The sequence below is a fragment of the Monodon monoceros genome, unplaced genomic scaffold, assembly GCF_005190385.1.
Source record: "Monodon monoceros isolate NGI ecotype Baffin Bay Population unplaced genomic scaffold, NGI_Narwhal_1 Super_Scaffold_18, whole genome shotgun sequence".
Lineage (NCBI taxonomy): Eukaryota > Metazoa > Chordata > Mammalia > Artiodactyla > Monodontidae > Monodon > Monodon monoceros.
The window spans coordinates 93118676-93131887 of NW_021703774.1; the positions used below are offsets into that span (position 1 = coordinate 93118676).

At 36.3% G+C, this 13212-nt stretch overlaps 1 protein-coding gene across 2 annotated transcripts in view; it reads left to right on the top strand.

The window, feature by feature from the left end:
• DBT (dihydrolipoamide branched chain transacylase E2) overlaps positions 1-13212 on the top strand; it is a 42344-nt gene that overhangs the window by 8163 nt on the left and 20969 nt on the right. For both annotated transcript variants that reach the window (XM_029230733.1, XM_029230734.1), the window contains exons 2-4: positions 176-299; positions 3591-3666; positions 5234-5415. In XM_029230733.1, the coding sequence (XP_029086566.1) occupies positions 176-299; positions 3591-3666; positions 5234-5415 (382 nt within the window). The remainder of the gene's footprint in view (positions 1-175; positions 300-3590; positions 3667-5233; positions 5416-13212) is intronic.

Consider the following 13212-nt stretch of genomic DNA (forward strand, 5'->3'; position numbering starts at 1 on the left):
ACCAGAAACTTGTCACTGATGCCAAGTGTTCTGATTTCAGCCTAATTTCATATTGTTTATATCGTGATAATGATTGTTCTACTTTTAGAATAGACTTGAAATTCAGTATATACTTAGAGATACGCCATTAAGATCATTTATAAAACCTTTGACTGTTTTGTTTTCCCATCTCTAGATTTGTGTCCGCTACTTTCAAACATGCGGTAATATTCATGTTTTGAAACCAAACTATGTGTCTTTCTTTGGTTATCCTTCATTCAAGTATAACCATCCACATCAGCTGCTGAACACAACTGCTGGTAAGTATAATCTCAGAATAGCCTGTACGGCATCGCGTTTTATATTTATTCAGTAACTGAAGACTTATCTGGTAAGTATAATCTCAGAATAGCCTGTACGGCATAGCGTTTTATATTTATTCAGTAACTGAAGACTTATCAAAGTAAAAAAGTTGACCTTTTACTTCTAGCCTGGCCCTCCTTGCTCTCCCCACATCTATCCAATTCTCATTTTCTGTTCTTTTTTTGCACCCACTCCCCTTTCACATACTTTCCCTTAATACTTGTGTCTTCATAATGCTGGGACTGGGTTCTCTTGGGCCCTCTGTTCTTTATCATATGACTTACCTAAGTGCAACAGTCAGCACTGATATGACTTAGATTAAATTGTTGACTTAGTAGATTGTATCCTTGTACTCACTGTATTACTGTTTTTTGGATGAGGCACTTAATCTGTCATGTTAAGATAGTGTGATGAGGTGCTTGTGTAAATACAAAGTTCTCTGGCTTTTACCACTTAATTACCTTTCCCCCAACTTTTTCTACCTTGCAAAGAACTTGAGACTTAAGTATTAGATTTGGCAAAGGCACTAAAACTTTTTTTTTTTCCTGATGTTCTATTTAGAACCCTGGTAAAGAACCCTAGACTTCCGTTACAACGTTAAGCTTTTGACAGATACATAGTGCCTTAGTCTGTGCTAGTGATGAAAAATAACGGAATTCCAGGCGGATCCAACCCCTGAGATCAATTAGTCCTTCCATGCCTTGTATATGTCTTCTTCCGCATCACCCTAAGATATGTAAACCTTATCTTCACCGTTAAAAAAAAAAAAAAAGATTTCTATTTTCAAAAGTTGATCTTTTCTCTTTACTTCTCAGAGAAAATAGAGGCCATTCAAGCAGAAACTCCAACTTCCTACCCTAGTCTCTAAACACTTAAGGAGCTTCGGGTTACTAGCTGTGTAACCTTACCCAAGTTACTTAATTTCTGTTTCATCATTTGGAAAATGGGAGTAACCTAGTATCCAACTTTGTATTCTTGTGAGAGCAAATCCCAAGGCACTGTTCTACATACTTGGGATACATCCTCTTCCAATTCTTCCCTAACTCAGTAAACAGTTAGGCTAGAAACCTGAAGCCATCTCGATACTTGTCTCACATCAAGTTGATTACCAAGATATGGTAATAGTACATCTTAAATGTTTCTTAAATCTGTCTTCGCCTTTTCAGACAGCTTTGAAAATATGTAAATACATTAAGTTCTATACTTCAGTTTCTTACCTACAATAGCCTCCTAACTGCTTTCTCTGCCACCCCTCCCCCAGTCCTTTCCATCACACTCCTGCCAGAGATATTTTTCTCTAAAATTATAGATATAAAGTTATAGGTCTGAAATTGTAGATGGGACTCCTATCAGCCAATTATTGCTGAATAATAACCTTCCCCACAACTTAGTGGCTTAAAGGAACAATGATTTATTGTTCCTCAGGATTCTGGGGGTGGGTTGGTCGGGTGGCTCCTCTGCTGGTTTCACCTGGGCTCACTAATGTGACTGGATTCAGCTACAAGGTCATCTGCTGGTTTCACCTGGGCTCACTAATGTGACTGGATTCAGCTACAAGGTCATCTGGGTCAGAAGGTCCAAGATGGTCTTACACATGTGTCTGACAGTTGGTGCTGGTTTTTAGCTGGGGCATCTCATTTCTCCTCCATGTGGTGTCTCTCATCCTCCAGTAGACTAGAACAGCTTCCTTACATGGGGATCTCAAGGCACATTCCAAGAGGGAGAAAGTGGAGGCTGCGAGGTCCTGTGAGGCTTGCGCTCCAGAACCTACAACTTTACTTCTGCTGTACTCTATTGGTCAAAACAAGTCATAGGCCAGTGTAGATTTAACTAGTGGTAAGATAAACTGTACCTCTAATGGGAACAGCTGCAAAGAATTAATGACCATAATTATTTACCACTGGTTCCTAATTACCTCTAGGATATGTTCCAAACACCTCACCTCATCATGGCACAAAGCCTTAAATCTGGGCTTATTTCTTGCCACATAGCCTATCCTCAGCTGTACGGAAGTGTTTGTCATTCCCTAACCATGCTGCATAGTATCATATTCCCATGCCCTTTCACATGCTGTTCCTTGCATAATATTGCTCTGTATAGAGGTGCCATGGTGTACTTACCTGCCATTTTTGATTACTTCAGTTGGTTTCCAATTCTTTATTATAACTCTATGATAACTCTTCCTGAGCAGAAATCTTCGTGTACCTCTGTATTTCTTCAAGGAAAAAAAAATCTTAAAAGTAAAATTACCTACGGAGTCAAAGAAACAGACTTTTTTTTTTTTTTAAGGTTTTTGATTCTTAATGCCAAACTATTTTTCAGAAAGGTTCCAGTTTATACTCTGAGCAGCAGGCTGTGAGAGGCCCCACTTACTAGAGAGGAAACAAGAGGTGCTTAAGACCTCCATATCAAAAGTGTATTTCGTATTTCTTAACTACTAATCTCCTCATATTTATTAAAGAAAAATTTCCTACCTTAATCAGCTTGTTGTATATTTTATAAGCAATTTTGATTAATAGTAGTTTAAAGATAGAGGAGCGCTCTTCAGTCACTTCGGAGCCATTTGTTAATTTGGAAAAGTGAGAGGATCCATACATACTTTCTGTCTTGGGAATAATTACCATAAATTATCATTGGCATCTAAGTGTTATAAAGAGGGTGTAGAAATTTGAAAAGGAGTAAAAAAATGCTAAGAGAAAATAGAAGACTAAAATTTAAGAAGTTGGTAGAACATCATTTGAGCAAATAAGAATTTTCCAAGCCTTCTAGGTATGGATCTGCCTGATTTTTAGACACTGGGAACGAGAAGAGTTGTATGAAGTCAAAAGAGATTTAAGAGCAGGCCATTGATGTTTATTATAGTTTCATAACATGAAACAAGGAGATCCAGCTGGACCTCCCTTTGTCTAATATCTTGTTCTATTTTCTGTTCATTGCTATTATTGCAAAATCTCATTTGTTGGAAGCGCCTCCTATACCCTTGTAAAAGAACATTATTTTGGAAATAGGAAAATGTCAGTTCAGTGGCAATATCAATAGGTCTGTGTCACTGAATAATTTATATAAATCTTGGGTAGTTATGAATAATGAAGAGATTATAAACATTATAAAATGCTTTTTAAAATCTATAAAAATGGAATAATTTCTGCCTCTGCTTGAGAATATTTTCTAATTTTAGATGTCAAAGCATCTGTCTATTAGCAATACATTACATATTTAATGAGATCATTTCTCATTTGTCTTCGAAGCTCTACAGGGACAGATTGTTCAGTTCAAACTCTCAGACATTGGTGAAGGGATTAGAGAAGTAACTGTTAAAGAATGGTAAGTTATTCTGAAAATTTTTTTAAGTAAGTATAAAAATAATTTGAGTAAAAATAAGTAGAAATCTATTTAAATTGAGACATCTCTTTCTGTAACATATAATGATTTTTTTAAAGCAATAAGGTAATCTAGTTTGTGTTGCCAATATGCTGGTGGCACAATTCATCCTACAGTATGGCATTTTATTCAATGTAATTTATTAAGGATTATTTTTTCCTCATTTAAAAATTTTTTTCACTACCCACCCCTCACTTCAGCTAAAAAAGAGAAATTTGCCTCTAAAAGATATTAAGTTGATATGACCATGTGTTTTGAAAAGCATTTAATGTATGAACTTAGAGCTTTTTTCCAAACTATTTTAAAATAATCATGTAGTCTAAGGTCTCTTTACCGAAAATGACTTCAGTAAGAATGCAAGTACATTTGACTCACCATTACCTGAGAGTTTGCCTATATTTTTAGAAAAGGTTACAATATTAAACCAAAAGACATGAATCAAAAAATAATTTTCGAAAGGTTAAAAAAAAAGGCTTGAAACAAAAATTAAAAAGCTCTTTACTTAGTCATCCTTCTATCCCTTTTCTTTCTTTCCCTTTCTGGAAAAAAAGGAAACACCTCTGGGTACTGAAATAATTTTCAAAGATTTCTAGAAGTAACAGTTAAGGTGAGTCAGTAGATTCTCTCCCACAATTGTATACTGTTAAAGATCCTTTGAAAACTCTGATTCAGCCACCTGAACATTCTTTCCCTGGAGTTCTCATTATAATTGCTTTGTAGGTTAGAAGAGGACTATAATAACATAAATGTACTTTATGATTTTGTATCTATTGCATTGTGGGATCAAGGAAAGAGCAATGACCTCAGGTCAGAAGAACCTGAATCTGAAGCTTATTAGCCGTCTTAGAAACAAAGACTAAGAACTCAAACTAAAATTCATGAAATTAAAAAGGAATTATATTGAGGATATCAATTTTTAAAATTTAATTCTAGGGCTTCCCTGGTGGCGCAGTGGTTGAGAGTCCGTCTGCCGATGCAGGGGACACGGATTTGTGCCCCGGTCCGGGAGGATCCCACATGCCGCGGAGCGGCTGGGCCCGTGTGCCATGGCCGCTGAGCCTGCGCGTCCGGAGCTTGCACTCCGCAACGGGAGAGGCCGCAACAGCGAGAGGCCCGCGTACCGCAAAAAAAAAAAAAAAAAAAAAAAAAATTAATTCTAGAAATAATAGACATTATTAAAATTTGATAAAGCCTAAGACAATAAAAGTAAATAACACTTTTAAAATACATTTTTCATATTTGAGGCAGAAAACCTGACAAATTAATTAAAATTTTTGATTATAGATCTATGAATTTTTAATTATTTTGAAATTTTTTATATTTCTTGAAGAGGCATCAAAGAGCCTCTGGAAGCCACTGTAGTCTCTTCTAAAACATTCTTTGGTATACTATCTGGGACCAAATGCTGGGCTCGATGGATACTGATCTAATTCAGTGTAGCATTTATATTGTTAAGATGATCTGTATTATCATTGCTCATGTAAAAGTGTCTTGCATCTTTTTCTTTTAGGTATGTAAAAGAAGGAGATACAGTGTCTCAGTTTGATAGCATCTGTGAAGTTCAAAGTGATAAAGCTTCTGTTACTATCACTAGTCGTTACGATGGAGTCATTAAAAAACTATATTATAATCTAGACGATATTGCCTACGTGGGAAAGCCATTAGTAGACATAGAAACGGAAGCTTTAAAAGGTACTGTATATATATGTTCATCTATTTTGCCAAATTGATTACTGCTGTCCTTTTGTCATTGGGTACCAATTGTAAGTGGAGTTTACTTTTAACAACTTACAGGATTTGATTTGGGGGTTTAGAAGCTGAAATCAGGAAAATAGGAAAGGTACTCTGTGATGCATGATTATCTTTTGACCAGTTACCAGTTACCTTCTGGAAACCTTGGTGTTCAAAGAAGCAACAAGCTCTCTTGGGAATTAAAGATTCAAGCTTTAAACACTGGTCACTAATAAAACTTGGAATATGCAAAGATTAAATCTCACATAATGGGATTGCTCTGTTTGCCACTGATACGAAAACCGAAACACACTCATTGGTGATGGTTATGAAAGCCAAATTTCTTAAAGAGAAGTAGAAAACAAAAGGAGGAAAATCAGAATGAGAAGCAAACTAGCATTCAGAAGCAGCAGCAACCATAGAACTTATAAGCAGTAGATGTCCTGACAAAAGGGAATTCGTTATGAGAAGGTTACTGGAAAATTAAAACAGTGCGCTGTCCCTATGGTAGCAAATAGCTGGCTCTCTACATCAGAAGTTCCCTTTGGCATTGTTGTGATACACCAAGGTTATGTCATCTAGGAAGCTTTGATGTGGGGGCAGGGGCAGCAGAGTCTGTGATGCAACCCTAAGCCCACGATCTATCTAGAAGTGCTGAGATAAAGACATTTCAGTAGTGTAATTTGGAAGTCTAGAAGGAGTCTGAATTAGAGTGGCTGGCTGACTCTTAGTCCTGCAGTCTGTACAATAATATAATAACTAATATCATAGTCACACTTTATAGTTTATAAAATGTTTCACACTTAGTATTTTATTAATTCTTATTTGTGAGGTATTCCAGTTTAATGAATGAAGAATCACTGGGTAATTTGCCCAATGGCGGTGACAAAGCCAAATTTAGAACTCGGGTGTCCGGAGTCTTTGTCGAGAATATTTTCAGCTATAACATGTTGCCTCCAAAAGCTGGAAGGTAACTTATTAAAGCCTTCCTATTATTTATTTAATTTCTGTTATTATAAAAACAGGATGCGTGCATTGTAGAAAGTTACAAAATGCAGAAAAACAAAAATAAGAAAATGAAAACACATTCCTACAACTCATTAATCACCACCCTTAACACATTAATGTATGTCATTCCAGACATTTTTCTAGGCACATGTACATATGCATTTTGGTATTTTTTTTTCTCCCCACCTTCACTGGAGTATAATTGCTTTACAATGTTGTGTTAGTTTCTGCTGTACAACAAAGTGAATCGGCTATATGTATACATACATCCCCATATCCCCTCCCTCTTAAGCCTTCCCTCCCACCCTCGCTATCCCATCCCTCTAGGTCGTCACAAAGCATCCACTTGATCTCCCTGTGCTATGCAGCAGCTTCCCACCAGCCATCCATTTTACATTTGGTAGTGTATATATGTCCATGCCACTCTCTCACTTCGTCCCAGCTTCCCCTTCTCCCCCTGTGTCCTCAAGTCCGTTTTCTATGTCAGTGTCTTTATTTCTGCCCTGCCACTAGGTTCATCAGTACCACTTTTTTATATTCCACATATATGCGTTAACAATACGGTATTTGTTTTTCTCTTTATGACTTACTTCACTCTGTATGACAGACTCTAGGTCCATCCACCTCACTACACATAACTCAATTTCATTCCTTTTAATGGCTGAGTAGTATTCCATTGTATATATGTGCCACATCTTCTTTATCCATTCATTTAGGTTGCTTCCATGTACTGGCTATTGTAAATAGTGCTGCAGTGAACATTGGGGTACGTGATTCCTTTTGAATTATAGTTTTCTCAGGGTATATGCCCAGTAGTGGTATTGCTGGGTCATAAGGTAGTTCTATTTTTAGTTTTTTAAGGAACCTCCATACTGTTCTCCGTAGTGGCTGTATCAATTCACATTCCCACTAACAGTGCAAGAGGGTTCTCTTTTCTCCACACCCTCTCCAGCATTTATTGTTTGTAGATTTTTTGGTGATGGCCATTCTGACAGGTGTGAGGTGATACCTCATTGTAGTTTTGATTTACATTTCTCTAATAATTAGTGATGTTGAGCAGCTTTTCATGTGCTTCTTGACCATCTGTATATCTTCTTGGAGAAATGTCTATTTAGGTCTTCTGCCCATTTTTGGATTGGGTTGTTTGTTTTTTTCCTATTGAGCTGCATGAGCTGCTTGTATATTTTGGAGATTAATCCTTTGTCAGTTGCTTCTTTTGCAAATATTTTCTCCCATTTGGAGGGTTGTCTTTTTGTCTTGTTTATGGTTCCCTTTGCTGTGCAAAAGCTTTTAAGTTTAATTGGTGCCATTTGTTTATTTTTGTTTTTATTTTCATTACTCCAGGAGGTGGGTCAAAAAGGATCTTGCTGTGGTTTATGTCGTAGAGTGTTCTGCCTATGTTTTCCTCTAAGAGTTTTATAGTGTCTGGCCCTATATTTATTTATTTTATTTTATTTTATTTTTAACATCTTTATTGCAGTATAATTGCTTTACAAGGGTGTGTTAGTTTCTGCTTTATAACAAAGTGAATCAGCTATACATATACATATATCCCCATATCTCCTCCCTCTTGCGTCTCCCTTCCACCCTCCCTATCCTACCCTTTAGGTCTTTAATCCATTTTGAGTTTATTTTTGGGTATGGCGTTAGGGAGCATTCTAATTTCATTCTTTTACATGTAGCTGTCCAGTTTTTCCAGCACTATTTATTGAAGAGGCTGTCTTTTTTCCATTGTATATTCTTGCCTCCTTTGTCAAAGATAAGGTGACCATATGTGTGTGGGTTTGTCTCTGGGCTTTCTATCCTGTTCTATGGATCTGTATTTCTCTTTTTGTGCCAGTACTATACTGTCTTGATTACTGCAGCTTTTTAGTGTAGTTTGAAGTCGGGGAGCCTGATTCCTCCAGCTCCATTTTTCTTTCTCAAGATTGCTTTGGCTATTTGGGGTCTTTTGTATTTCCATACAAATTGTAAAATTTCTTGTTCTAGTTCTGTAAAAAATGCCATTGGTAATTTGATAGGGATTGCATTGAACCTGTAGATTGCTTTGGGTAGTATAGTCATTTTCACAATATTGATTCTTCCAATCCAGGAGCATGGTATATCACTCCATCTGTTTATGTCATCTTTGATTTCTTTCATCAGTGTTTTATAGTTTTCTGAGTACAGGTCTTTTGCCTCCTTAGGTAGGTTTATCCCTAGGTATTTTATTCTTTTTGTTGCAATGGTAAATGGGAGTGTTTCCTTAATTTCTCTTTCTGAACTTTCATTGTTAGTGTATAGGAATGCAAGAGATTTCTGTGCATTAATTTTGTATCCTGCAACCTTACCAAATTCATTGATTAGTTCTAGTAGTTTCCTGGTGGCATCTTTAGCATTTTCTATTTATAATATCATGTCATCAGCAACAGTGACAGTTTTACTTCTTCTTTTCCAATTTGTATTCCTTTTATTTCTTTTTCTTCTCTGATTGCCGAGGCTAGGACTTCCAATACTATATTGAATGATAGTGGTGAGAGTGGACGTCCTTGTCTTGTTTCTTAGAGGAAATACTTTCAGTTTTTCACCATTGAGAATGATGTTGGCTGTGGGTTTGTCATATGTGGCCTTTATTATCCTGAGGTAGTTTCCCTCTATGCCCATTTTCTGGAGAGTTTTTATCACAAATGGGTGTTGCATTTTCTCAAAAGCTTTTTCTGCATCTATTGAGATGATCATATGGTTTTTATTTTTCAATTTGTTAATATGGTGTATCACATTGATTGATTTGCATACATTGAAGAATCCTTGCATCCCTGGGATAAACCCCACTTGATCATGGTGTATGATCCTTTTGATGCGCTGTTGGATTCTGTTTGGTAGTATTTTGTTGCGGATTTTTGCATTTATGTTCATGAGCGATATTGGTCTGTAATTTTTTTGTGTGTGTGATATTTGTCTGGTTTTGTTATTGGGGTGTTGGTAGCCTCGTAGAATGAGTTTAGGAGTGTTCCTCCCTCCACAAATTTTTGGAAGAGTTTGAGAAGGATAGGAATTAACTGTTCTCTAAATGTTTGATAGAATTTGCCTGTGAAGCCATCTGGTCCTGGACTTTTGTTTGTTGGAAGATTTTAATTACAGTTTCAGTTTCATTACCTGTGATTGGTGTGTTTATATTTTCTAATTCTTCCTGGTTCAATCTTGGAAAGTTGTACCTTTCCAAGAATTTGTCCATTACTTCAGGTAGTCCAGTTTATTGGCATATAGTTGCTTGTGGTAGTCTCTTATGATCCTTTGTATTTCTGCGGTGTCAGCTGTAATCTCTCCTTTTTCGTTTCTCATTTTATTGATTTGAGTCCTCTCCCTTTTTTTCTTGATGAGTCTGGCTAAAAGTTTATCAGTTTTATATATCTTCTCAAAGAACCAACTTTTAGTTTTATTGATCTTTGCTATTGTTTTCTTCATTTCTCTTTCATTTATTTCTGCTCTGATCTTTATGATTTCTTTCCTTCTACTAATTTTGGGTTTTCTTTGTTCTTTTTCTAGTTGCTTTAGGTGTAAGGTTAGATTGTTTATTTGAGATTTTTCTTGTTTCTTGAGGTGAACTCGAATTGCTATAAACTTCCCTCTTAGAACTGATTTTGCTGCATCCCATAGACTTTGGATTGTTGTGTTTTTGTTGTCATTTGTTTCTAGGTGTTTTTAAATTTCTTCTTTGATTTCTTCAGTGATCTCTAGGTTATTTAGCAGTGCACTGTTTAGCCTCCATGTATTTGTGTTTTTTACAGTTTTCTTCTTGTAATTGATTTCTAATCTCATAGCATTGTGGTTGGAAAAGATGTTTGATATGATTTCAGTTTTCTTAAATTTTCCAAGGCTTGATTTATGACCCAACATGAGATGTATTCTGAAGAACATTCCATGTGCACTTGAGAAGAAAGTGTATTCTTCTGCTTATGGGTGGACTGTCCTAAAAATATCAATTAAGTCTGTCTGGTCTGTTGTGTCATTTAAAGCCTGTGTTTCCTTATTTATCTTCTGTCTGGATGATCTGTCTGTTGGTGTAAGTGGTGTGTTGAAGTCCCCCACTATTACTGTGTTACTGTCGATTTCCCCTTTTATGGCTGTTAGCATTTGCCTTATGTATTGAGGTGCTCCTATGTTGGGTGCATATATATTTATAATTGTTATGTTTTCTTCTTGGATTGATCCCTTGATCATTATGTAGTGTCCTCCTTATCTCTTGTAACAGTCTTTATTTTACACTCTATTTTATCTGATATGAGTATTGCTACTCCAGCTTTCTTGTGATTTCCATTTGCATGGAATATCTTTTTCCATCCCCTCACTTTCGGTCTGTATGTGTCCCTAGGTATTAAGTGGATTTCTTGTAGACAGCATATATAAGGGTCTTGTTTTCGTATCCATTCAGCCAGTCTGTGTCTTGGTTGGAGCGTTTAATCCATTTACATTCAAGGTGATTATTGATATGTATGTGCCTATTACCATTTTCTTAATTGATTTGGGTTTGTTTTTTTGGTCTTTTTCTTCTCTTGTGTTTCTCACTTAGAGAATTTCCTTTAGCATTTGTTGTAAAGCTGGTTTGGTGGTGCTGAATTCTTGTAGCTTTTGCTTGTCTGTAAAGGTTTTGATTTCTCTGTAGAATCTGAAAGAGATCCTTGCTGGGTAGAGTAATCTTGGTTGTAGGTTTTTCCTTTTCATCACTTTATGTATATCCTGCCTCTCCCTTCTGACCTGTAGAGTTTCTGCTGAGAAATCAGCTGTAACCTTATGGGGGTTCCCTTGTATGTTATTTTTTGCTTTTTCTTTGCTGTTTTTAATATTTTTTCTTTGAATTTTTGTTTGCATTTTGGTATTTTTTTAACCAGACTTGTATTTGGTACATTCTAATGTGTTTGCTTAGTTAATGACTCTACATGTTTTCATAACAATACATTTTCATTTTATCTGGTAGTCACACCATATTTAAATTTAAATTTCCTCAGTTGTCACCAAAATGTCCTTGAAATTTCAATTGGTTTGTTCAAGCTAGAGTCTAGTACAGGACTACAAATTGCACCTGGTCTCTTTTAATCTGGGTCCTACTTCCCCACATGACACTGACTTGCTGAAGAGATGGTAGCATTTGTTTTGCAGAATGTCACATCTTTTGGACTTGTTGCTTCTTCATGGTGGTATTTGACTTGTTCCTCTCTTCTTTATATTTCCTGTAAACTAGAAGTAAGTTTTAAAGGCTAGGTTGCAGTTAAATATTTTGGCTAGAATCTACATCATGGAACTATTATGTACTTCATATTTCTCCATATCAGGACACAAATAACGTCTGGATGATCTGGTGTAATGATGCTAAGTTTAAACATGGAACCATAACCATACCCTTGCCATAACCATACCACAATTATTTTAGTGGTTGTAGAATGATGATTTTTGGATTCCTTTAACATTATTAGGTGGCATTATTCTGTAAAGTGGAGCTATCCTTTCCTTCATCAATTGGGGCTATTTGTTACTATGAAATACAGTTCCTACTAGAAAGACATTCCAGTCTTTCTTTACTAATTATTAAAATAAGGAGTTACTTTAATAGGCCGTTCAAATGGTGATATTAATTTTTCCAACATTCTCTTTGTTTATATTTCATTTGACCTGATGTTTTTATTATAATTCTTTTTAATGCTCAAATCATTAATAGTGGTGACCATTTCAAGGTGGCTTCTGTGTGTTCTTTTAACATGATGCTGTTACTTTTCAAAACCTTCCTTGCTTTTGGCACAAGAAGATGATCTGGGACTCACCTTATATTGATACTTTTCCTACCCCAGACCTGGAATTATCCATTCCTTGAGGGCCTCTTGTTCCTTTTAATGTGGAATAAATAAGAGACCATAATCTGGGTACTAGGGGTGCTATTATCTTGACTCCAAATTTCTATTGAAAGGCATGATTTAGGAATATTAAAAACAAAAAAGAATTTACCTTTAAAAACTACCTGAAATAAACACAGAATTATTTTGATGGATCAACAAGGTAATAGGTATAGATTTTTCTTTCATTCAGTTAAGACCTAGAAAAGAAAGAATTATACTCTTGACATAAACTGAGACAACCAAAGATGCTGAACATTATTGTGGATGTTAGTAAATTAGAATACCCAGTCAAGTGCTGTAGACCAGATTAGATACCTATCTAGGCCGTCCACAAAAGCAAATTATAGTCATCCTGTGGTATTTGCAAAGGATTGGTTGTAGCGCACACACACACACACACACACACACACACACACACACACACGGACACCAAAATCTGTGGATGCTCAAGTCCTTTGTATAAAATGGTGTATTGGGCTTCCCTGGTGGTGCAGTGGTTGAGAGTCTGCCTGTTGATGCAAGGGACACAGGTTCATGCCCCGGTCCAGGAGGATCCCACGTGCTGCGGAGCGGCTGGGCCCGTGAGCCATGGCCGCTGAGCCTGCACGTCTGGAGCCTGTGCTCAGCAACTGAGAGTCCACAGCAGTGAGAGGCCTGTGTACCGCAAAAAAAAAAAAAAAAAAAAAAAAAAAAAAATGGTGTAGTATTTGCATATAACCTACATACATTTTTTTTCTGTGTGTCTTCGATCAGCAGGTGGTTGAATCCATGAATACAGAACCTGTGGATTCCCAGGGCTGACTGTATATGAACAAGTGAACAATTGGGATTTGTGGGGGGTTTTATTGTTTCCTTTTATTTCTTAGAGTTTTATTTTTTAGAG